The sequence below is a fragment of the Chiloscyllium punctatum genome, chromosome 30, assembly GCF_047496795.1.
Source record: "Chiloscyllium punctatum isolate Juve2018m chromosome 30, sChiPun1.3, whole genome shotgun sequence".
Taxonomy (NCBI): domain Eukaryota; kingdom Metazoa; phylum Chordata; class Chondrichthyes; order Orectolobiformes; family Hemiscylliidae; genus Chiloscyllium; species Chiloscyllium punctatum.
This window is the reverse complement of record NC_092768.1, coordinates 48,107,586-48,133,891: the sequence shown is the minus strand read 5'-3', so window position 1 is coordinate 48,133,891 and position 26,306 is coordinate 48,107,586. Positions and strand designations below refer to the sequence as shown.

The 26,306-nt window shown below is 41.6% G+C and overlaps 1 protein-coding gene across 2 annotated transcripts in view; it reads left to right on the top strand.

Annotated features, from left to right (window-relative positions):
- LOC140455642 (uncharacterized) overlaps positions 1–26,306 on the top strand; it is a 41,159-nt gene that overhangs the window by 9,028 nt on the left and 5,825 nt on the right. The window contains exons 1-2 of one of the 2 annotated variants that reach the window (XM_072550615.1): positions 653–744; positions 4,007–8,415. In XM_072550615.1, coding sequence (XP_072406716.1) covers positions 4,453–5,508 — 1,056 coding nt within the window. In that variant the 5' untranslated portion in view covers positions 653–744; positions 4,007–4,452 and the 3' untranslated portion in view covers positions 5,509–8,415. Of the gene's footprint in view, positions 1–652; positions 745–4,006; positions 8,416–26,306 lie in introns of those variants that run through there. The other variant, XM_072550617.1, reaches the window with a different exon arrangement.

Genomic DNA, 26,306 nt, shown 5'->3' with positions numbered 1-26,306 from the left:
GGAAACACATGCTTTCCAGATTGATTCCTGGATGGCAAGATTGATGTATGAAGAGAGATTGGATCAGTTAGGAGAAACCTATAAAATTTGAACAGGCCTAGACAGATTAAACACAGGAATGATGTTCTCGCTGACAATGGAATCCCGAATCAGAGGTCATAGTCTACAGTAAAGGAGAGGGGGGTAGTCATTGAGGACTGAGATGAAGAGAAATGTTTTCACCCAAACATGGGTTAGAGGCTAAAACATGGAATGTTTGAAGAATATGTTAGACGTTGCTTTTAGAACTAACTGGATGAAAGGATAAGAGGGAAAGGCGAAATTAGGAGACTAAGTTGAATGCGAAGCTGTGTTCAAATTGAATTGTGGTGCCGGCTCGAGGGGCTGAATGGCCTGCTCCAGTTCCGATTTTCAATGTTTTCTGTTTTATATGAAGACTACTATTTCCACATTAGAAATCTCTATCAAACATTGACCAGGACTGAGAGCGCGGCTGCCAGTACGAATGTTTTATTCAGATGAGACAATGACAAGTTTAAACCCCCACCTGATCTGCTGCTCAAAGTCACCTCCATTTCCCCGGTCAGTTTCCCAAGTTTCAGGAAACTCATGTTGCTCCAGAAATATTTGGATTGATTGTGAGAGACATCAATCAGAGAGTCCACCCACTCTGCCCATTGTCTCCTCTTCCTCTTCCAGAGCTGGTTCACTTCCTATAGGGACTGAAAACCAAGTGAGGAGATGGTGAGTGAAGGAGCAGCTTTTATACAAATTGTATCCCGTAATATCCACACCAATCTTCAGGCAGTCTGACTATCCTGTGGGTAATCAGGGATGGAAATGTCCCTTATGCTGTGTGAGAAGATCCAGCTCTCTGTTTACTCGGTGCTTTGTGCTGAACTGTTTGACTGGAGCTGTGTGTTAGATATTGTGTGTTTATTGGAAGCATGTCCCTCTGATTTCCAGGCTGAGTTTTGTTGATGGCTCATTGCTGAATATGAAAGGGTGAGGTATAATTATCTCGGAGGAGCAGAGTGTCTGAGAATTTCTACTGAATTCCTGTTGTTGTGTTCTTTTTGTGTTTTGGAAGCTAATTATTATCCTGTGCAGTGTGAATAGTCTGTTCTGTGTGTTGGGATCTGGATGTTGCCTGTCTTTTCAAATTACTTTGAAGCTTCTCAACATTCTATCTTTGTAACCACCTCAGAAAACAAAAATGTGGTTTTGCATAGAACTCTCAATGACCTTTGTTTTCCCAAAGTGCATTGCAGCCTGTTAACTTCCTCTCAAATGTGGACACTGGCTGTTGCTTTTCCAGCGACAACGTGTGAACAACAAGCACTCACAAGCAGCAATGTGACCAGAGAATCTGTTTCTTCATGGTATTAATTGATGAATTCACCAGGGCACCAAGTATGACTCTCCTGCTTTTCCTTAAAACACTTCCAGGGGATCTTTTGCATGACATTAGCGAGTGCAGAAGGTGCTTTGGATTAAGATCATATCTGAAAGATTTTATCTCCGACAATGCAGCATTCCCTCACTACAATACTGGTGTGTCAGCCTCCATGCTCAAGATCTGGGATGGGGCATGAGCCAACAACCCTATAAAGAGAAAAGATTGACAACCACCTGTGCCCCTCTAAGATCTCCATACTCTAGAATTTTGATTTCTTGAGGATTTATGATTTGAATCGTTCTACCGTTCATGGCTGAGTGTTTGGCTGCCTACTTTCTAAACTCTGGAATTCCCTCCCTAAATATCTCTGTTTCTGTCCCTATCTGCCCCCCCCCCCCCAATAAGGCAATCCTTAAAATCTACCACTTTAACCAAATTTTATACTGAGATTACCTCATGCTTCAGGATCACATATTATTGACACTTCAGCAAATCACCTTGGACCATTGGACTATGTTGAAAGTGCTATATAAATGCTGATTTTTGCTGTCATTTGTCATTGTGTACAACGCAGGAAGTGGCTGGTGTTCTGTTAGGGCAGGAGAATTTCATAAGACTCCATTGTTCTAACTATAATATCGAGGATTCAGTCAATCACTGACACTGAGTCAAATGCAAAAATATCCAGACATTATGGTGAGGGTTTTTTTAAAGGAGGAAGGAGAAAGTGAGGACTACAGGTGCTGGAGATCAGAGTTGAGAGTGTGGCGCTGAAAAAACACTGCAGGTCAGGTAGCATCCGAGGAACAGGAGAATCGATGTTTTGGGCATAAGCCCTTCATCAGGAATTAAAGGAGGAAGACGAAGTGGAGATGTTAAGAGAGCGAATTCCAGAGCTTGGGGTCTTGGCAGCTAAAGTAGCAGCCACCAGTGGTGGTGCAATTCCGATGTAAGGTGTTCATGAGATGGAATGGGAGAAATGCAGAGATGTCAAAGGGTTGGAGAGTTGGAGGAGATTACAGACACAGGGAGGAGTGAATCCCTGGATTAATCTGAAAACAAAGAAGAGAATTTTCAAACCACTATGTTATCAGATTGCTTTGAGAGGTAGTAAAGTCGTACAGCATGGAAACAGACTGTTCAGTCCAACTTATCCATGCCAACCGAGTTTTTCAAGCTAAATTTGTCTGATTCACCTTCAGTCAGCCCACTTCCCTCTATTTGTGTACCTATCCAAATGTCTTTTAAATGTTGTGACTGTGCCTGCATCTACCAATTCATCTGGTGATTCATTTCACATACAAACCACCCTCTGTGTGTAAAGATTGCCCTTCAGGTCCTTTTTAAATCTTTTTCCTTTCACCTTAAAAATATGCCCCTTCATTTTGAACTCCCCTACCCGAGGGAAAAGACCTTTGCTAATCACTGAGTGAGATTTCTTATGATTAGACTTGCAGAGATTGTTTGTTCAGTCACTTTCAAAGGCATTTCTAAGTTGACCATGTTGTTTGGGACTGGAGTCACATGCGGACCAGACCAGGGAGTAGCAACAGGTAACCTTCTCCAAAGGGCAACATTAAGGTTTTAGTACAAGCTGAATGTTTTCATGTTTTTATTTTTGTTGTATTCTGGAAATGACAAATTGATTAAATTTCCCTTCACAACATGGAGTGGTTGACGTGAAGAGCTGAGATGCCTTTAAGGGGAAATTGGGTAAGCACATGAGGAAGAAAGGAACTGAAGGATCTGTTGATTGGGTGAGAGGAGGTTAATGGGAAGCATAAACACCAGCATGGACCATTTGGGTTGAATGGCCTGATTCTCTTAATAATTCTATGGATGTAACTTTCCATAGTTAGATTTGAACTCTTAATCTCTGCATTGTTAATTCAACACCAATTTAGCTGCCAGACTTGAAGACTCACTTATTGAAATATCTTTTAAGCTCCCCTTTAAAGATTTGGTCTGAAGGCCTTGGCCTTTCCCAAAAGCCTCAGCTTGGATTTGACAGTTTTGCCCAGTACTATTAACGATAGCTGAATTTGGGATGCGCAGTCTGAATAGTGCAGTGTATCTAATTTCCCATGATTAACTCAAACCTTTCAATCAGCTACACTGAAACAAAATTTTCTTTAGCTTCTAGCACTTCCTGCTCAGTGTTCTTTCTTCAAATACATTTGAAGAATAAGGGGAAAAATTTCTAAATCTCCATTGAATTAATATTTCTCTTGAGTGTTTTCATATTAAAAACATATTCTCAGTGTAAAACTGCTCTTTCCCAGCAGGACATGAGCTCATAGTAACTTGAGCTTGCATTACACTGTGCCTGACTGTCTTTTTTCCATTGTTCTTATGGCATCTGGGAAGAAGGGGGAAAAGATAGTAGCTATGTTATCTGATCACGGTCACTAGCCAGAGGCCCTGCTGGAAACAGGGTGTGTGACCACCTCAAGTGAGGAAAAAGAAAGGATTTGTATCGGAATACCCACACAGGGGAATAGCAGATTGGCACTCACTGTGGAACAGTCTGGAACTGAGGAGTTAGCCCCTTCAGCAAAGAAGGAGAGGGAGTTGGAGGAAATCATGTTTCGTTTTCCTGTTTTACAGAAGGATTGCACCATACTACACCAGAGAATACAGAGGATAGACATCGCAGAAAGATCCTGACCATCACCCAAGGAACAACAACACAACTGTGGGAGGACATCCAGTCCCTTTGCAGCATTGCTCAACACGGAGAAGGTTAGGCAGTGAAAACATCATCGGGAAATCAGTCTGGTCAGGGGAGCTTTGACATCTCACCAGTTCTGAAGCTGGTCAGTGGTGTGAAGGTTCAGCTGTGGGTGATCGATCAGGGTGAGGCTGGGAAGACGTGTGAGTGGCTCCAAGTGTGGTGAGAGCTTCAATCATTCATCGAGTCTCATGAACCACTGACTCATTTCTATAGGAGAGCGACTGTTCAAGTGTGAAGTGTGTGAGGAAGGCTCTACAGCTATTCTAATTCTCCTCACATTTGGTGCATTTGTTAAAAATACTGTCAACACGACTGGCACATGGAAGAGAAACCATTCAAGTGTCAAATTTGTGATAAAACTTTTGTGAAACTGTACACCCTTCAAATACACCAGAGAGTTCACACTGGAGAAAAATCCTTCAAGTGTGAAGTCTGTGACCGAGCCTTTGCACACTCATCAACACTAGTAAATCACCGACGCATTCACACAGGGGAGAAGCCGTTCAAGTGTGAGGTGTGCAATAAATCCTTTTCTAAGTCATGGAGCCTTCTCATGCATCAACCCATTCACACAGGAGAGAAGCCATTTACGTGTGAGGTGTGTGACAAAGCCTTCTCCAAGTCATCAGCTCTCCGTCTACACCAACGTACTCACACAGGGGAGAAACCATTCACATGCACGATATGTGACAAGTCATTCTCACAGTTGCCAAACCTCCACACACACCAACGCAGTCACACAGGAGAGAAACCATTCATCTGTGAGGTGTGTGACAAATCATTCTCTCAGTCTTCACACCTCCGTGTACACCAACGCATTCACACTGGTGAGAAACCATTCACGTGTGCTGTGTGCAACCAGTCTTTTTCACGGTCATCAACCCTGCTTGACCATCAACGCAGTCACACAGGAGAGAAACCATACACGTGTGGATTGTGTAACAAATCATTCTCACGGCCAACACACCTCCTTGAACACCAATACATTCACACAGGGGAAAAACCTTACACATGTGAGGTGTGTGACAAATCGTTCTCAGATTCATCGACTCTCCGCACCCACCGACGAATTCACACAGGCGAGAAACCATTCACCTGTGAGGTGTGCAACAAATCATTTTCTGAGTTATCAAAACTCAGGAGACACCAGAGGATTCACACAGGTGAGAAACCATTCAGGTGTGAGGTTTGTGAGAAGGCCTTCACCCAATCCTCCACTTTCCAGAGGCACCAGAGGATTCACACTGGGGAGAAACGCTTCCAATGTGAGGTTTGTAACAAAGCTTTCACACGCTTATCAAACCTAGTCATCCATCAGAAGATCCATAATGGAGAGAAAGTCTTGGAGTGTGAAGTTTCAGCAAAGCTTTCGTGACATGTCACAGCCTTTTGTTTTACTGGAGAATTCACGGGGGAGAACTCATTTAAGGGCTTTAATTTGTGAGAAGGTTTTAATTCACTCCTTCAATCTCCTGAAAGACCAACATATTTACGCAGAGGAGAAACCATCAACATGTTTGACAAATGGGTGACAAATCATACTTGAATTTAATGCACGCTCCATTATATTGACACAAGGGAGCAACTGGTAAGTGTGAGACAAAGCCTTCACCAGGTAAAGGAGCCTCCTACACTAACAAACAATTGAGACTGGAGAGACTCTTCCACTGGAGAGTGTGTCAGGATTTTCCTTTCTATGGACAAGAGGAAAATAGCTCAACAGTTTATGTGGCAAAGATTATCTTCCTTTTTGAAAATATTTATGATTATCACATTCACAAAGTCAGGCAAAGTTAATTTGCTTCCCAAATCTGCATGATAAGTCTAAATTTTGCAAAAGCCTTCCAACTTTGAAGGCCTGAGCATTTAGACCACTGGGGCCACAGGTTTTGTTGTTTCTCATCTTTTTATTTGCTTGTTGCTGCTGTCTCATTGGTGACTCACCCAAGGATTCTACCACAGGGTACTGGGGGATTGACTGGAGAGTTTCAGTTGTCCTATGAATTTATAGTTGAGAATTTGTTCAAAATGCTGTCCATCATTTTGTTAAAAAAAAAGAACCACCATCTGGGATTTTGAACATTTGACCTAAGTCAGGACCTTGGCCCTGGTAACTTGAAAACCTTCATATAATGATGATGATGATCAGCATAGTATTAGATCTCATGGGCTGCCTTCTTGAGTTGTGACCTTGAGTTAGTTTGCCCACCTCTGACATGATCTTTGTTGCCAGACAAATCCAAGAAGGACATTGAGAACAGCAACAGAAACTCTTCATTATATATGTCATTGTGAACAAAGCACTTGACAGTGTAAATCAAGGGGCACTGTGGATTGTAGTCCATTGATTTTGAAGTCCAAGGAACTTCAACACAATCCTGCAATCTTCATGGTGATATGATTGTCTTGAATGGGAGATCTGAAACAAAACCTGCAAAATCCAAACCTATGTCAAGCATGGTTGTGTGATAGCCCCCATTCTATTTATAGTCAACCTGACAGTGACCGTTACCACCTCAAAGATCAATTGCCCCCTGGTCAGTTTTAACTATCATCTTCAAAGTCTGTGATAAGACAACGGAATGAGGACATGCCACAACCCAAAGGACTAGCCACACTACCATACATCAAGAACATTTCTGAACTGACAGCCAGACTACTGCGACCACTAGGACTCATAACAGCACACAAACCAACAGCCACTCTCAGACAACAACTCACCAGAACGAAGGACCCAATACCCAGCATGAGCAAAACCAATGTAGTGTACAAAATCCCATGCAAGGACTGCACAAAGCACTACATTGGACAAACAGGAAGCCAGCTAAAGATCCGCATCCATGAACACCAACTAGCCACGAAACGACATGACCAGCTCCCCTTAGTAGCCACACACGCAGATGACAAGCAACATGAATTCGACTGGGACAACACTACTATTATAGGACAAGCCAAACAGAGAACAGCCAGGAAATTCCTCGAGGCATGGCACTCATCCACAGATTCAATCAATAAGCACATCGACCTGGACCCAATATACCGGCCACTACAGCGGACAGCTGGAACTGACAACCGGAAGCGGCAGATTCAAACCACTACAAATGCCGGAGGAAACATCACAGAAGCACTTCACAGGAGGCTCCCAAGCACTGAGGATGTCACCTAGACAGGGGACGAAATGTCTGCAACACAAATTCCCAGCTCGGCAAACAGAACCACATTAACTATCATCTCTCAGTGAAACCCATTTACCTCCATCCCCTCTATGCCAAAACTAAACTGACCATCATATATATGTGATTGCAGTCCACTCTACAACAAATTTACAAACCACTGTCAATCCTTTGTGATGAAATCCAATTTTCTGTTGTATCCATTTGTATAGGAGAAGCCAGCAATCTATGAATTGTAATATTCAGAGGACACTCAGTGCCAAGAGTTGCAAGGTAACTACATTCAATTTTGCACAGCATTACAGTTGTGGCTTCTTGCATTGATTTCATTCAATCACAGTTAAGAGCAATTCCAGAGTTACAGTGAATTTACAAGACAAACAGAAGCAGACTCCATGCTGCTGTTAGCCGTACTGCTGGGAAGACAGCTGAATTAGAAAGGTTCTGTGCAGGCTCCCAGTAAAGAGTCCAGAGCAGTTGGATGGATTCTATGTTGTTAGAACTCAGGAATTGGATAACATCTAAATGTTGAGTCAGGGCTCTGTTTGTTATCTGGGAACTATGTTGGCTCAGAAGAATCTGAATTGCTAAGAATTCAGTCCAGCTGAGAATGTGACCATTTGAAGAACTCACAAGGAATATTTGCTTGTTGCAACTCGGCAGCATTAGAGCTTAGCTTGGTGAAGTTAGCTCTCGGAGCAAAGCTAAAGTAAGCCTGTGGATATAGGAGTGCAGTTTTGAGGTTCCAAGGAAGTGTAGATGCAGGAAGAAAGAGTGATCAAAGTGAACTGGAGCAGTCATTGAAGCAGTTCATGACTGAGTAATTCTTGGGAGGGAGCATCAAAGACAGATCGGCAAAAGTGAAGAATTGTGATTCCTTGTGAAAATTAATGAGAGTTGATGACCCACCTTGTCACAAACATCTGTGTGGGGAGCAGGAGATTACTGAGAAATCTCTGGCATCATACTTGGTTCTACTTCCTGTGTGATATGTGCTGTGGAGTTAATAATAAACATTTACAATGTTAGCTTCGCATGTTTGAATATAAGTTGTACATGTATTGTTTGTGTTCTTGCTCTGATAATGTGAAGTAAAGTTTATTGTTGTTTATTCAAATCTAAAGCATCATGATGTCTTTATTCTATTGATACATGCCGCGCACCTTATATTTTGACCACTTTCAAACAAAAGTTACTGATCCTTAGCCAGATTACAACATGGATTTAATGGTCTGGTCTGGGATTGTAACACTCTTCAATTCTCTGTGAGAGGAAACTGGTACTGTTAAAGTTGAGATCTGAGACAGCCCAGGGAATCCCTTGTAAGCCTTTCTCTTGGTTCGTCCTGGAGATCATACTCTTTGGTAGTGTGGAATAAAAAAACCTTTTACAGGCAGTTTAGTTTAATTTACCATTAGCATCACTGTTACAGCATAACACTGATACCTAAAGCTAAACTAACTAGGTTCTAATAACCTGGGAGAGTAGGTTACCAGCTCTTCCAGTGCCCCAGCAGGCTACTACGATGTACTGCTACAAAGTGGCTTCCTTTGTACAAAAGTTTACGAAAACATTGCATATTCTTAATTAGACAGATAACAGTGACAGACAATAATTCATAAGGAAGAAAAGTTAATTGACAGGACTGTGTACGCGTGACTGATCACTCCTAAAGGCCCTAAGCCATTCATCAGGGAAAAACATGCCCAGCCGAGTTTGGCACCCGCAAGCAAGATAAACTCCGATCATAAAGAGGTACCAGTCTGAGCTAATTGGAGAGTTCATAAGGTAACCTTGCACAGCTCACGTGTCAGATACAATTTTTTTACAAAATGGCTTCTTAGCAAGGAGGGCAAACTTTTGACCACAAAATGGCTTCCTGACACATTGTGCCAGAATCTCTTCAATGTTAGGCCAAGAATAATTTCTAAGCTAGGAGCAGACTCCTGCTTTTTAAGCACTGAATCGTTCTGTACCTGAAGCTGAGATGTTACTGTAAGGATGCATTTAAACTGATACATTAGTCTTGAATTAAACATGCTTTCTTTTGAGGGTTGTGATTCAAATTCAAATGAGACATAAGACCTGATTAGTTAGAATTGACAGGGGGGCGATCTGTAGAGTGGTCTGAAAGAACACCAAGTAAGTTAAAGCTTCATCAATATTACCTTTTACAGAATGATTTGGAGATGCCAGTGTTGGACTGGGGTGTACAAAGTTAAAAAGCACACAACACCAGGTTATAGTCCAACAGGTTTAATTGGAAGCACACTAGCTTTTGGAGCGACCAAGGAGCATCGCTCCGAAAGCTAGTGTGCTTCCAATTAAACCTGTTGGACTATAACCTGGTGTTGTGTGATTTTTAACCTTTTACAGAGTTTGTATTTAATAACCAGTAATGGCTCCTCAATATCATCATAACGTCTCAAAAATGCAATTAAATTCAATCCATAGCAGGTAAGCACTGAGTTAATTTTCTACTGGCTTTAGCAGACTCAGCACTAAAATGGTTCTCTCTCTAATGTCCTTTTGAACTCTCAAGTCAGGGACTTGCAACAGTAAAGATGTTTTTCTCTGTGTGTTTGCCCCGCTTGCAAGGGAAGTAAGAATCCATTATAATTGACAGGACCTAACCATCAATTACAAGGCTTTTGATAGTACCACCTTTCATTTCAGGGTCTGAATCTAACACTTCCATTAATTTCACAAGGGAACGGCCATGAATGTTATCACTTGGTGTCTTGTTCACACAGATTCATTGATGTTAAGGCAAATGTTCTTAATTGCCTTAGAGCAATCTGTTATCACTTGGTTTTTATCTTCACCCCCTTTTTCTGAGCCTTCCGGCTTGTTCTGTCTATTTTCTAGTGTGCAGCAAATGTGTTCTGTAATTTGGCATTACATTTTAGTCTAAATGTTTAAAGACAGGTTTTAAGGCTACAGACTTTCTCAGTACTGCCCTTGAATTTTGCCAAAACCAAACTCTTATCAATCCATGAAATATCAGCCAACTATTCCACCTATATATGTTGACATAGGGACTTCGGAACATATTTTTTAACTTTTCAGACCTTGACGGCCACTTGTCTCGAAAGATCTCCATTTTTGAAGTGACCCAGCACCAGATCAATTGTGTCAGTTCAGCCTTGTTATAAATGATAGCAACAGGGTTTTTTTTGCAGCAGTTTGAATTGTAGAGAGTCAAGAGGGTGACTCATGACCATCTTTTCAAAGACAAATAGGGATGAGCAACAAATGTTGAGTTTGCCAGTGCTGCTGTCATCCCACAAACAAAATTTTAACAAGCAACAAAGCTTTCTCAATTGAACAGAATCAGACAGACCAGTTGTTGTTATCATGCTCCAGTACTGCAGAAAGTCCTTTTGTGTATCAGATGCATGTAAGAGAGTTTGCGAAAGTCCATCAGCAATATGTCCACTGCATTCCTCTAGATTTACCTTCAAATTTAGCTAAGAAAGAAGGCAGGGCTGTGATACAACCCATCTGAAAGATACTACCTCTGACAGTACAGCATTCCCTCAATACCACTTTGGATTGTCAGCCTCAGTGCTCAAGTCTCTGGAGTAAGACTTGAACCCACAACTTTCTGATTCAGATGAGAGTGCTAACTGTTATTGTCAATTGTGGATTAATGTTTCTGATGTATTCCATTCAGTTTCTAATGGATTAAGTCCCAAAGTTATGTACAGAATACTTTCCCCACTCTAAGCAGGCAGCCTGAATATTTGATTTGATTTAAAGCTGTAACTAGTTTAGAGCCACAGGTGTCAGAGTTGTCTTTGTGCCTGGTTTTCTGAAGGTATGAAAGATGGTCAATACCCTGATGTCAGGAGATGTGAAACTGATGGAGAAAATTAGGTAGATTCCAAAGCGAGGAACGGACAGACTGGGTGCTAATAAAGCACGTCTACATCAAGCAAGAAAGCCAAACGTGCTAAATCCTACACTCCAGAACACCCATCCACTATCTAAAAAGCCTCTGGGTGAAAAGAAATCCTCCCATCAATACTTTAAATCTATACTCCCTGATTATTGACTTCTCTGCTCAGGGAAGTAAGATCGAAAGAATCCCATAAACTGCCTCTGTCACTTCCCTGTCTTCCACATGTCTGCCTGAAACAAGCATCCATTAATTCTCCCCTCAGCCTGAACTCTCATCTTTCTCTAATTTATCCCCGACCTCCCCTCATGCCATTTCCGAACTCATCTTATCCATGAGACCAAACCCCTGTTCCCACAACCCTATTCTCACCAACATACTGATCACAAAACTTCCCCTCCTAGACTCCATGTTAGCAATGTTCACGGTTCTGTCTTCAGATATTGCCCCTCATTCATTTTTAATCTACTGTTATCATCCTGTCCTAAAAAAAAATGCCTTGCCTCCTGTCCTTCTAAACTACTGCCCCGTCTCTAAATTCCTTCAATATGCTTTTACTTCCTAGATACTGGAAAAGGACATGGATTACCTGGGAGATTAGGGGCAGAGTCTGGGATTAGTCTTGTTGGATAAGGTGGAAAATGATAGGCCAATGAGGAGATTTCATAAGGTGTGAAGAATCCCTCCTTTGGAGCTCAGAATCATTCCACATCTTGCAGAATGAAACCCAAAATCACTGCTTGGGCTGAAAGTCAATCTACTCTCCCACATTCTTTTTTCCTCCCTCCAGTGCCCCTTCATCCTGTAACCCTCCCTCCTGAGCATGTCCTGATCGCACTATTGCCCGTCATCACACTCTTGGATGCTATAAATCTTCCTCTCCTGATCTGCCGTCAAACATATCCAAAGTACTCATGTCACTTTGAAAGCCTCTGAGGATGAAGAATATTATTCCCACACTATAAATGTCTGTCAGATGTTTATCATAGGAACTGAAACAGCAGCTTCAATAAGTGAAGTTTTATTCACATGGGATAATGACCAGTTTAAATCTCCTGATTTGCTGCTTAATGTCACCTCCTTTCACCAGTCAGTTTCCCAAGCTTCAGGAAACTCATGTGGAGCAATTTGAATTTAAACAGTGTTCCATGTGGTGTGTTGCATCAAACCTGTGTTTATATATGATGACATCAGAGGTCACTAATAACAGTGTGTAATGTTACGACATGGGGTAAACACTCCCGTTTATTTTAAAACCAGCAACACAGAAAAGATTTATCCCGTGCAGGAATCTAAAACTTTGAGTGGCCAAGAACTTTTTAAAGTAAAAATTAACAATTTTATTTCTTAAAGTATAACAGAGAATACTTAACTAACAATGTTTTACAATTCCTTCCTCTAACCTATCTTTTACCTTCCCTTCTACAATACTAGTCTGATAAAACTCCCAATTAAGACTAACAGAAAAATCCAAATTTTAAAATCAGCCAGTGGTCGAATCCTCTTTATCTTCATCAGTAGATTGATTCTCCAGTCAGTATTGAGGTTTTTCTCTGTGCAAATTCCTTCTCTAGACAGGTACCTCTCAGAAAGTTCTGACTAGCAATCTACATCTGTTAGTCTGTTGGCAGTTCTCCTCTGCACTGACCTGCTGTGGTCTCCATTTCCATGTTAGGATTCTACCTTTCAGATAATAACCCTCCAGAATATTCTCTGCCTCCTTTTCAGAGTACGCATCCAGATATATACCTTTCATTGTCTTGTTGTCGCAAGTCTCTTAGTCTTTCAGGACTAATCACTTCTGTCTGAACCTCTGCCTGTTCAGGTTTTTCCTGCACCATTACGTCAAACAGGATATCTGCTAACTGAGCCTCAACTCTTTCATCTTTCTCTTTACTTTTTGCTTGGTGCTGTGACTTATAATAGTGGGATCTGGTTACCACACAGTCTGGGAAAATACCAGAATATTTCTGTTTTAACTCCTCAGTTTCTTGGTCTTCCTTGGCCTTCTCCACAACAAGGGGTGTCACTCCCACCTTGGCTCCTGCCAAATCATTCTCAAGAACAAACTGAATTCCTTGAACTGACACACTGTCAGTCACTCCAACTGTAACTTCCCCAGTCTTTAAGTTGGCACTCCAACCTGACCTTACATAGGGGAATGCCAAATTTCTGTCCATCAATCCCACAAATTACCACACTCTTGGGTAACAGATCAAAAAAGAGTGCATATTCGCTCACTCCTTACTATCAGCAACTAGTTGAATCCTGTATCTCAAAATTATAACTTCTTGTCCTTCTCCCCCTGTTCTTTCTGAGTAAACTTTACCCACAGAGGTGAATTCTTTATAGAGATGAGGTACTAACTCCATACCCAGCCCCTGCCTAGGCTGTGCACTCTTTCGCAGCTCCTCAGCTCTTCTTGGGGTCTCCTTTACTACCTTCACTACTGCCACTGGCTTAGCTTCTTTTATCACATCTTTTCCCACAATGCCTTTCTTTAATGACCAGCACAGTGATTTTACGTGTTGCACTTTACCACAGTGGAAACGCCTGAGGCCTTTCACCTCCTTTCTACTCTCAGCTTCTTTTTTATCCTGTGGTAAATTCTTACCAGTGTTCTCTACTCTTGGTTTCGTAGTGTAGGATCTCCCCTACTCCCAACTTCTATCCCTCACAGGATGGAATTCTGGCCAGAAGCTTGTCTTATGTACCAACATGTACTCAGCTGCTAATTCTGCTGCCTTTCTCTGCTCCTGAACTTACTGTTCCTCCACATGAATTCTTACCATCTCTAGAAGTGAGTTTTTAAACTCCTCCGGCAGAACAAATCTTAGAGTCTCAAACGTCCTATCTATTTTCATCGCATGCAACCATTAGTCAAAGTGACTATGTTTAATTCTTTCAAACTCAACATAAGTCTGACCTGATTCCTTCTTTGTGTTTCTGAACCGCTGTCTATATGCTTCTGGTACCAACTCATAAGCACTTAAAATAGCTTGTTGCACCTCTTCATAATCTCTTGACACCTCATCTGATAGTGTGGCAAATACCTCATTAGCTCTGCCTACCAGTTTAGTCTGAACTAGCGTTACCCATAAATCCTTGGACCACTTCATCCGCCGAGCCAATTTTTCAGATGAAATAAAGAAGGCTTCAACATCACTCACTTCAAAGTGTGGCATAGTTTTGACATATATATATATATCACTACCTTCTCGTTTAATTTCCATTCTGTTAACTTGACTTTGCTGACTAAGTAGCAACTTCTCAAGTTCTCTTTCTCTCTACCTTTCTTCTCTGACTCTTTTTGCTTAGCTATGAACCTTCTCTCTCTCTCTTCTTCCTCTCTCTCCCTCTCCTTTCTCTTTCCCTTTCTCTCTCCCTTTGTTTATCTTCTAACTCCATTTTCCTCAATCGTAATTTAAGTTTTTCTACCTCTACTTCACTTGTCTGTTTCTCTGACATCCCTAAGTGTTTGAGTAGTTCTCTGACAATTTCAGCTTTACTTTTGTCCTTGGTTAAACCCAAATATAACTTATTTCATAATTCTAAACATATGGCCTTTTTTCTTTCCTTCTAAACTTTCTTGGCAATCATCTTCAAATCCCAGAACCTCTTTAGCAATTTTAAGAGCCATTTCTCTCACTTTTTAATTTACTCAACCACAAGTTACTGCAATTAAAAAAATTGTCTCACCTGTGTTTTATTTAAAGATCTAGGACACTAACCTGCAAGTGTTTAAATTTGGGATTTTTCGTATCCCCAAATCTATTAAAATATATCTAACCAGTTCAAATCATCGACCCGAGCCCCCAAAGTATTAGGTAAACCCTCCTGCTTAATTTAACACCAGCAACGCAGAAAAATTTTATCCCGTGCAGGAATCTGTAAAAATTCAAGTGGCCAAGAACTTTTGAAGTAAAAATTAACAACTTTATTTCTTAAAATATAACAGAAAATACTTAACTAACAATGCTTTACAATTCCTTCCTCTAACCTATCTTTTACCTTCCCTTCTACAATACTAGTCCGATAAAATTAGGACTTACAGAAAAATTCAAATTTTAAAATCAGCCAGTGGTCAAATCCTCTCTTAATCTTCGTCAGTAGATTGGCTCTCCAGGTTGGTGTTGAGGTTTTTCTCTGTGCAAACTCCTTCTCGAGGCAGGTACCTCTCAGAAAGTTCTGACTAGCAGTCTACATATGTTGGTCTGGTAGCAGTTCTCCTCCCAACCGTTCAAGTTTCCCCAGTCATATACCCCAAAGCATATGATTGTATCATTGGCTTTTAAGATTATCAATATATTCAATTCAAACTTGATTGGAATTTGGTATTTTTCGGGGTATACTTTAAACTGATTGACGTAATTCAAATCTGTTTTGTCGTTTCCAGGCAACCAGCTACCCCAGTAGCTGGAGCACATGTTACATTGTGTCTTATTGAGAACACTTGGTACTGTCACTGCTAGCGTTTACTCTCTTAAAGGTACAGTACAACCACATCTTCATAACAATAAAGGTATTTACCCAAAAATTCATTTTCCTGTTTCTAAAAATAATATTTGTATGCACTATCCATTGTTAAGTCACCCAACATACAAGAGTCCAGATTATCACTCGTGAACAAAACTATTTATTCTTCCAGAGGTTTCCAATATTATCTGTCTCTACACTGCAGATAATCTTTAAAATGTTCAGGAACAAATATATGCTTGTTTTATTCACTGTTTCTCTTGCTTCTGCCAGGTCCTGAAGTGGTATCACTGGGAAATGTTGTTGTCATGGCAATTGCTGCGCTATCTCTGCAAATTCAGTCCCATCTTCAGTAACTGCACTGCAGTAGATAGAAGAGGTTTAAGAAAGATGTTTTACAATGGATTGTGGTTAGATGCCCACTGTCATTTTGTTTCTCCCAACCATGTGCTGTTGAAATTCTCAGTAGCAAAGACAATATCTGGAGTCTGTTTCTCCATCTGTGTACATTGTTCAGTTTGAGTAAACACTCTGAATGCAAACTCAACAGGTTATCCTCACTGCCTGGGGGTTACTCCAAGTCCTGTTTCACTGACATCACACTGCAGGGTGACTCCATTGTTACATCATAATCCCTCAGCACTGGTGATGTCATCATTAGTTGTTTGATGGGAGTGAAAGCTGCTTCTTGTTCTGTGTCCCAGTCCCACTGAACCCCCTGCACAGTGAGACTGTGCACAGGTTCACACACTGAAACAGATTGTAACAGCCTGGCTGGATGAGCCTGTGTGGGTTCACCAATGTTCCAGGAGGTCCAACAATTGAGTCAAGGTTTTATTAGTGATATGGATCCTTTCCTGACTGAATGCATTGATGGGTCAGGAAATGTGTTGACTATACATTGACTGGAACAAACATCTGGACCTAAAGAGTCTCTGTGTAAATCTTGTGGATTTTCAGATGGTTGAGACATCATGAAAGGTTCATTACAAATCTCACATGAAGGATTATTCCTCTGTGTGGATCATCTGATGCAGGAGGAGGCTTCAGAGCCTCAAATGATTTGTTGCACACCTTGCATATGAATGGTGATACCAGACAACTCATCAAATTGATAAGAGGACTCAGGAAGTCAGATTACGGTCATTTATTTCATGTGTACCTATGGAGAGTCAACCACCCTATAAGCTGTAAAGCTCACTCTGGTCGATTACAATACACTTTTGAGTCTGATAGAGGTTATAGCATACTTCACTGTCTAATTGTCTTTGTCATCCCTTTCATTGGTATTGTTTGTACTCCACCCAAGGCTAACTATCCTGCTAATAGTGTGGTTCGTACGCTAGTAAATTTGATTGAATATCTCAATCATTCATTCTTTGTACATCTGTGATTTCCACTCACTTTGCTTATTACGAACAATGTGACTAAAGCTTTAACACTTAGCTAATTTAAACCCTTCAATGCTTTCTCACCTGCATGGATGCATTTGTCTCTGCGGAGGCTTTCCAGCTGAGAGAATGATTTGTCACACACACCAGTTTTTTCCCTGTGTGAGTGTTCATGTCTGCGGAGGTTCAAAGAGAATGATTTGTTACACACTTCGCACTTGAATGGTTTCTTCTCTGTGTGAATCCTCTGAAAGAGACTGCATGACCTCAAGAATGATATGCCACATGCCTCACACTTAAATGGTTTCTCCCTATGTGAATACAATGGTGTCTGTAGAGAGTCAATGAATCAAAGAATGATTTGATACATATATCACAGTGAATGAGCTGGTGTACATGGAGGATTGATGACTGTGAGAATGATCTGTTATACATCTCATATGAATGGTTTCTCCGCTTGTGTGAATACATTAGTGTGTGTGAAGGTGATCTGACTGTGAGAATGATTTGTCACAGACCTCACATATGAATGGCTTCTCCTCTGTATGAATATGTTGGTGTCTGAGGAGGTGAGATAAGTTTGAGAATTATTTGATACACAGTTCACATGTAAGTGGTTTCTCCTCTGTGTGAATTGTTTGTGTACATGGAGATTTGATGACACTGAGAATACTTTGTCACACACCTCACAGGTGAATGGTTTCTCCCCTGTGTGAATGCATTGGTGCATGAGGAGGGTTGATGACTCTGAGAATGATTTGTTGCACATCTTGCATGTGAATGTTTTTTTTCCCTGTATGAATGGGCTGGTTATCTACAAGACTCAACAGCTGTGAACAGCCCTTGTTGCACACCTCGCATTTGAATGGCTTGTTCCCTGTGTGATGATTCACGAGCATTACTGACTTTGCAAAAGCTCTGTCACACACCTCACATTTGAAGGGCTTCCTTTCCATGAAGCTGTCCTTGTTTCTACAGTTGTACAACACATTTGTCTTGAGACTTCACAGATCTGTGGGCCAATTCTCACACTCAACTAGCTTGTAGGAATGAGTTAGTGGTTCATGAGGCTCAATGGATGATTGAAACACCCACCATACTTGGAGCCACTCACAATTCTTCCCAGCCTCACTCTGACCGATCACCCACAGCCCAACCTTTAGAAAGGTTGATTCTCATGGTAGTCTCCACAACACTGACCACTTTGAGGTCTGATGGTATGTCAAAGCTCCTGTAACCCAATCAATTTCTAGATGATGGTTTCACTTCCCAACCTTCTCTATATTGAGCAATGTTGTGAAGGGACTGGATGACTTACCACAGTTGTGCAGTTGGTCACTGACTGATGGATTGAATTTATCTACAGTGCCTGTCCTCTCTGTATTCTCCTATGTAGTACGGTGCAATTCAGGATATGGCATTACCCCAAGTTTGATATTTGAATTTAAATATCAGTCCCTTAGCATTGTGAGATTTCAATTCTATCCCCAGAGCATTATCCTGGGCCTCTGGATTATGAGTGGAATGACTATCTCACCACCACCTCAGTTACAGACTGTTCCACAGTGAATACTAGTCTGCTGTTCTCCTATGTGGGACATGAGATACAAAAGCTCTCTTTTTCCTCACTTGACTGTTACACTCAGTTCCCAGTAGAGACACTGGGTAGTGACCAGGAGCACTCAGTGTGGCTGCTTTCTTTCCCTCACCCAGAGCACGCCATCTTCCCAGGCACCGTGAGGTAAATGGAAAACATAGTCTTAGTATCATAGAACAGTACAGCACAAGAATAGACGGTGGCCCACCGTGTCTTTGCTGAACATGATGCAATTCTGAACTAAACCCATCTGCTTGCACGTGGCCCTTATCCTGGTATTCTCTTCCTGTTCTTGTATCTGTCCAAGTGCTTCTTAAACTTTGCTATCTTATTCCACGATATCTTCTCCTACTATGCTTCAAAACCTTTCCTCACACATCTCATTTAAACTTTTCCCCTCATATCTTAAACATAAACGTAGTATTTGACATCTCCACCCTGGTATAGAGACTCCGACTATCCACTCTATCCATGCTCCTCATAATTGTATTTACTTCTATCAGGTCACCCTTCAGCCTCCAACACTCTTGCGAAAACAATCCACGTTTTTCCATCCTGTCCTTATAGCTAATGCACTCCAATCCAGGCAACACCAGGAAAATCCTGTTCTGCACCCTTTCTGAAGCCTTCACATACTGCCTTTCATGCTGCAACCACAACTGTGCGCAATACTCCAAATGTGACCTGACCAAAATCTTGCACAGTTGCAACATGACTTGCCCACTTTTATATTCAATGCCCCGACTGATGAAGGCAAGCATGCCATATGCTTTCTTTATGGCCTATCTACTGGCGTTGCCACTTTCTGGCAGATATAGACTTGGACTCCAAGATCCGTCCATACATCAGTGCACCGAAGGGTCCAGCCATTTACAATATACTTCCTTCTTACATTCGACTCTCACACATTTCCAGATTAAACTCCATCTGTCATTTGTCTGCCCAACTTTCCAGCCTGATCTATGTCCTGCTACATTTTTGATATCCTTTCTCACTGGCCACAGCTCCATCATTTTGTGTCATCTGCAAACTTACTAATTAGATCACCAACATTTTCATTCAAATCAGTCTTATATGTTACAAACAACAGAGGTCCCCACTGATCCTCACAGAACACAATTGGTCATAGACCTCTATTGCACTACTGTTTATTTCTATGGCTCAGCCAATTTTGTAAACAACTTGCCAACTCACCATGGATTCTATGCATTTTGACTTTCTGGATCAGCTTACCATGCCTTATCGAATGCTTTGCCCCCAAAGTCCATGTAGATAGCATCCACTGCCTTACCGTCATCAACCACTTGCTCAAAAAACTCAATCAAATTTGTGAGACAAGACGTCCCTTGCTTAAAGCTATGCTGAAATATTCCATAAGTCCATTTTTCTCCAAATGTAAATCCTATTCCTCAGAATCTTCTCCAACAATATCCTTCTCAGAAATATAAGGCTCACAGGCCTTTAATTTCCTGGATTATCCCCCGTTGCCCTTCTTGCACAAAGCAATAACATCGGGTATTTATCAGTTTTCTGAGACTTCATCTGTGGCCAAAGGGGAAACAAAAGATCTCTGCAACATTTAAGAGGCATTTGGATGGGTATATGAATAGGAAGGGTTTGGAGGGATATGGGTCGGGTGCTGGCAGGTGGGACTAGATTGGGTTGGGATATCTGGTTGGCATGGACGGGTTGGACCGAAGGGTCTATTTCCATGCTGTACGTCTCTGTGACTCTATGTAAAGGCCTCAGCAATTTCTTGCTAGACCACCTTCAGCATCCTGGGATAGATCCCATCAGGCCATGGGGAATTATCTACCTTAATGTTTTTCAAAACACCCAAAACATTCTACTTCTTAATATTGATATGCCTTAGGGTATCAACAGTTGGGTGCAATGTAAACTGTGCCATCAACTTACTATGCGCTTGAATTGTGATGGTGAAGACCAGTTTTACTGCTAGAATATGTGTTTAAATTCAAAAACACTCAAGAGAAATATAAATTCAATGGTAATTTAAAAATTTCTTCTCTTGTTTTCCAAAATTGTTTGAAGAAAGTGCACTAGACAAGAAGTGCCAGAAGCTAAGGAAAATATTGCTTCACTGTAGCTGATTGAAGTGTTCTGGTTTATCCTGGGAAATTAGACGCACTGCATTCACTCTGAATGCACATCTCAAATTCAGATTTCAGCCACAGCACTGGGCAAAACTGTCAAATCCAAGCTAAAGCTTTGGAAGAAGCTAAGGCCTTCCAGGGAAATCTTTAGTCATTGAACGTCATTTCTAATAAAAGCCAGATTGCTATAGAGATAGCAGAGAAAGGCACAACCAAAGATTAGATTCCTCACAGTATGGAAACAGGCCCTTCGGCCCAACAAATCCACACTGACCCTCCGAAGAGCAACCCACCCAGACCCATTCCCCCACCCTATAATCTACCCCTGACTAACACACCTAACATAATATGGCCAATTCATCTAACCTGCACATGTTTGGATTGTGGGAGGAAACCGGAGCACCCGGAGGAAGCCCACGCAGACACAGGGAGAATGTGCAAACTCCACTCAGACAATTGCCCGAGGTGGGACTCAAACCCAGGTCCTTGGCACGGTAAGGCAGCAATGCTAACCACTGAGCTATTGTGCTGCCCCGAATTCCAGTAAATTAGTTAAGCATGACCTGCCTTTCATGAACCCATGCTGCGTCTGCCCAGTGGGACAATTCCTATCTAGATGTCTTGCTATTTCCTCCTTGACAGTAGATTCAAGTAACTTCCACACTACAGATGTTAAGGTAACCAGCCTGTAATTTCCCTGTCAAAGCAGTGACCTCACATTTGCTGTTTTCCCATCTGCTGGAACTTCCCTAGAGTGCAGTGAATTTTGGAAAATTTCCACTAGTGCATTTGCCATTTGCCCCAATCTCTTTTAGTGCCAGGGATGCATTCCATCAGGGCCAGGCGATTTGTCTACCTTTAGCTCTAATGTAATCAACATAAGATGGTTAAAATCCAAATGCAACAGTTCCTGGAATAAAGTGTCCAACATCTGCAACTAATAACCAATGATGAAATGGCTTCAGAATTGTAATTGCTCAGATTCCAAATTCATACTGGCAAGACAAAGTTCTTAATATATTTGACATTTACACTCAATTTTAATTTGGGGGGACAGCGAACCACTGGGGACATAAGACATGTCACAGTCTAAGTATTTGTTAGCTTACTCGTGGAAAAGCTATGGAAAGATCTGAAAACAAGAAAGAGAAAAATTAATGTGTTGTTTGAGTAAATGTAGATCAGCAAGCAGAAGCATGAGTGGTGAACGGGTTTTGGTTTTAGCTTGGACAGTAGAGTTTGGACAAACTCAGATTTACAGCACACAATGTGACAACATCCAGGAGAACATTGTATGGTTGAATCTAGAGCCTACCAATTTAGGGTTAAGGATTTCAGCAGTAGATGAGCTGAGGCAGGATGTTGTCAGTTTGAAAGCCTCCAAGGATGAAGAATTCTGTTCCAACACTAGAAATCTCTGTCAAACATTTATCAAGGGAACTGAAACAGCAACTACAATAAGTCAGGTTTTAATTCAGAGAGGACAATGACAACTTTAAATCCCCACCTGATCTGCTGCTCAGTCACCTTTATTTCACTGCTCAGTTTCCCAAGCTTCAGGAAACTCAAGATGCTCCAGAAATGTTTGAATTGACTGTGAGAGATGCAAATCAGAGAACCCACCCACTCTGCCCATTGTCTCCTCTTCCTCTTCCAAAGTTAATTTACTTCAAATGGACACTGAAAACCTAGTGAGCAGGTGGTGAGTGAAAGAGCAGCTTTTGTACATCCCATAATATCCACACCAATTTTCAGACAGTCTGACTATCCTGTGGGCAGTCTGGGGTGGAAATGTCCCTTATGCTGTGTGAGAAGATCCAGCTGAGAGAGCTGTTTACTCGGTGCTTTGTGCTGAACTTTTTTACTGGAGTTGTGTGTACCATATTGAATGTATTTTTTGGAATTAGTCCCTTTCTGATTTACATGCTGAGTTTTGTTGTTGGCTCACTACTGTATGTGTTAACCAGAGGCAGGTGTGGACTTTAATGCCAGGGTTGGAAAGCACTCCAAAATCTGGAACGAAACCATCAGAAATGAAGGAATTAGGAATTGCAATTCCACCAGGATTCTCCTGCATACCAGCTTGTCATCACCAGCTCACTGTTCTGCCATAAAGACAAGTTCAAGAATGCTTGGAGAAATCCATGATCAAAGCAGTGACATATGATCAACTACGTCATCATTTGTTTCCAACACCAAAGGGATGTCCTCATTACTAAATTGATAATCAGTGCAGATGACTGCTGGACAGACCACCGGCTCATCTGCTCCTCAATGTCCATCAGTAGAAACAGTTGAAGATGAAGAAAAAGTTCAGAAGGAAGTTCAACATTCAGTGACATCAAGAGCCAAACAGGCTAGTGAACATCCAACACTGTCTTTACTAAAATCTCCAAAGAATTTATTATAATGGAGTGTAGAAAATCTAGTAAGACTGAAAACAGTCGTCATATCATGCTATAATGAAACTATTAGTTATAAGACCAGGAAACACCAAGACTTGTTCAACAAGATTGACCGCATCATTTAAGATCTCATCAATACGAGACGAAAGCTCAATGTACCTGACAAAATAACATCACCAGCAAGCTGAAGAGGAGAACTCATCAAACAACAAAGGTGAAGATGCAAGGAAGAACTAGCAAAGACAAGAGCCAATGGTGAACTGACAAACCTCAGGAGCTGCAACTTGTTGCCACCAATACAATACATCACCAATAGCCTTGGCCTTGGACCATAGTCAGGATGGGACCCTTTTGAGGGACAGAAAAAATATCAGCTTTCGATGGAGAGAACACTTCAAAGAACCCTTAAACCACAATGCAGTCATTGTCGAGGATGTGTTTGAGGACATCCTCCAACTCCCTATCAAAAATGATCTTGCACTCCCATCTAGTTTAGCCGAAGCTACCATTAGACAAGTGAAGAAAGGAAAAACTGCAGGAATGGATGGGATTCCAGCGGAGATTTTAAAATTTGGAGAAGCAAAGCTTACCTGTCATCTCCATCAACTATTCCTGAAAAATCAGGGACAAAGGAAAAATTCCTGCTGATCTCACAGATGCTGCAATCACCACCATCATCAAGAAAGGAGACAAAGTGAACTGTGGGAATTACTGAAGAATCACTCCACACCCCCTCATTGCCAATCCTCACTTGGCACCTTCTCGTGGTCTCTGAAGAAATCCTTCTGGAAAGCCAGTGTGGCTTTTGAACCATCTGTGGACCTGTAGATGTGATTTTCACTGCTGAACAACTTCAACAAAAATGCCAAGAAAACGCCAACCACTCTAAACAGCCTTCATCAATCTGACCAAAGCTTTTGGCTCAGTCATTTGAGACCTGCTGTGGAAGACCCTGTCTAGAGAAATTCATCAACATCTTCCATCTCCTCCATACAAGATGTTAGCAGTAATCCTCACTGATAGTAATACGACAGAATCCTTGAGGTCAAAGCCGGAGTCAACCAGGGACCTGTTATCACCCTGACCCTTTTCTACATCTGCATCTCCAACATTCTTCATCTTGTCAAGAACTAGCTTCTGGGTGATGTTGACATTCTCTGAAGGATGATCAAAAAAACTTTCAACCTCAACCTATTAAAATCCAGATGAAAATGACACTGACCTCACTTGTGGAACTTCAGTATGGGGATGACAACATCATCTCTACTCTGTGTTAAGTTAATTCTTTTGTTTTTATTCTGTCTGCATTTTAACTGTAATATAAAAATGAAGCCTGTTTTGCTTAACGTAGAGTAGTTTGACCAATTAAATTGCATCTGGAACGCAATGCCTTGAGATAAGAAAATATTAGGATCTATACTTTCGTCTGAACATATTTTGAGGTGGTTTGGTCTAGTTCATAACACTAATGTTCCAGGAGATCTGACATCTGTCTGAAGCCATTATTGTGGAACATACACCCGAACAGTTTCTCCCCTTGTTTGAGTGGTTTGATGGACCAGGAGGTATGCTGTTTGTGTGAAAGACCAATCACATGTCTCACCTGAATGTTTTCTCACGAATACACAGTCGCTGGTGTTTTAGGAGATCAGAGGTTTGGGTGAAAGCCTTTTCAGAAATATCACATCTGAGGGATATTCCCCTGTGTGAATTCTCTCATATCTCAGAAGGTATGATGACCTCAAGGTGGATCTGTCACACACCTCACATGGGAATTGCTTCTGCCTCATATGAATAAATCAGTGATCCACATGGGCAGATAACTGTGTGCAGGCTTGGCCATAAACCTGAATATCAAAGCATTTCTCTCCTCTGTAAATTCTCTGTTGCCTTGGAGATCAGAGATTTGAATAAAAACCATTTCACAAACCTCACATTGGAAGAGTTTCTCTCCAATGTGAATTATCTGGTGTATCTGGAGGCTCAAAGGTGTCACAAAAGCTTTATCGTAAACCTCACACTCAAGGAGTTTAACTGTGAAAGATGGGAAAGTCCCTGGTGTCAGGAGAACAGAAATCGATGGGGAGAAGTGTATAGACCTCAGGACGAAGTTAAACCCACAGGCTCAGTAATAATAGAGGATGCCCACATCAAAAATCTAAACATTCTAAATCCCACTTGGTTAAATACAAGCATACTTCAGAACAACCATTTAACATCTGGAAATTGCAGTTATGTCTCAGCGGGAGTGGGCTGCAGTGCACCCTGCCACCACTGGATACATTGGGTCGAGAGGTCTCTTTCCGTTTGGCCCAGGTTCTGCTCCTAATCTAGTGTCTGATAACATTAAAGTCAGGAATACAGGAACATCTGAATATTTGAGGTACATAAGTCTTAATCCTGATCCAGGTGTGAGGGACCCGGGTTAAACCTACACACCAGGGACAGTTTACATGGAGCGTGACTGTAACTAACCAGTGCTGTAGCTTCTCTGTGAATTTTGATGGGTGGACGTGATGGTGGTGTGAAAACTTTATTCCATTCCCATTGCTGTCCCTTCAAATTCGCGTGAGAGTGATGTTTCAATGTCCGGGGCCCCTCCCTCCTGTGCATGTGCTGATCCTGCCAGTGCACATCATCACTGTCTTCGGTGCTATATGTCTTTCTCTTCTGATCTGCTGTCAAACACATTCGATGCTGCACATCCCACATTGATGTTGTCAGCATGAAAGTCTCTGAGGATGAAGAATGTTATTCCCATACTAGAAATCTCTGTCAAGCACTATTTAGATGGGACAATGACAAATTTAAACCCCGCCTGATCTGCTGCTCAAAGTCACCTCCATCTCCCCGGTCAGTTTCCAAAGTTTCAGGAAACTCCTGTTGCCCCAGAAATATTTGGATTGACTGTGAGAGACATCAATCAGAGAGCCCACCCACTCTGCCGATTGTCTCCTCTTCCTCTTCCAGAGCTGGTTCACTTCCTTTAAGGACTGAAAACTAAGTGAGCGAAGGAGCAGCTTTTATACAAATGGTATCCCATAATATCCACACCAATCTTCAGGCAGTCTGACTATCCTGTGGGCAATCAGGGGTGGAAATGTCCCTTATGCTGT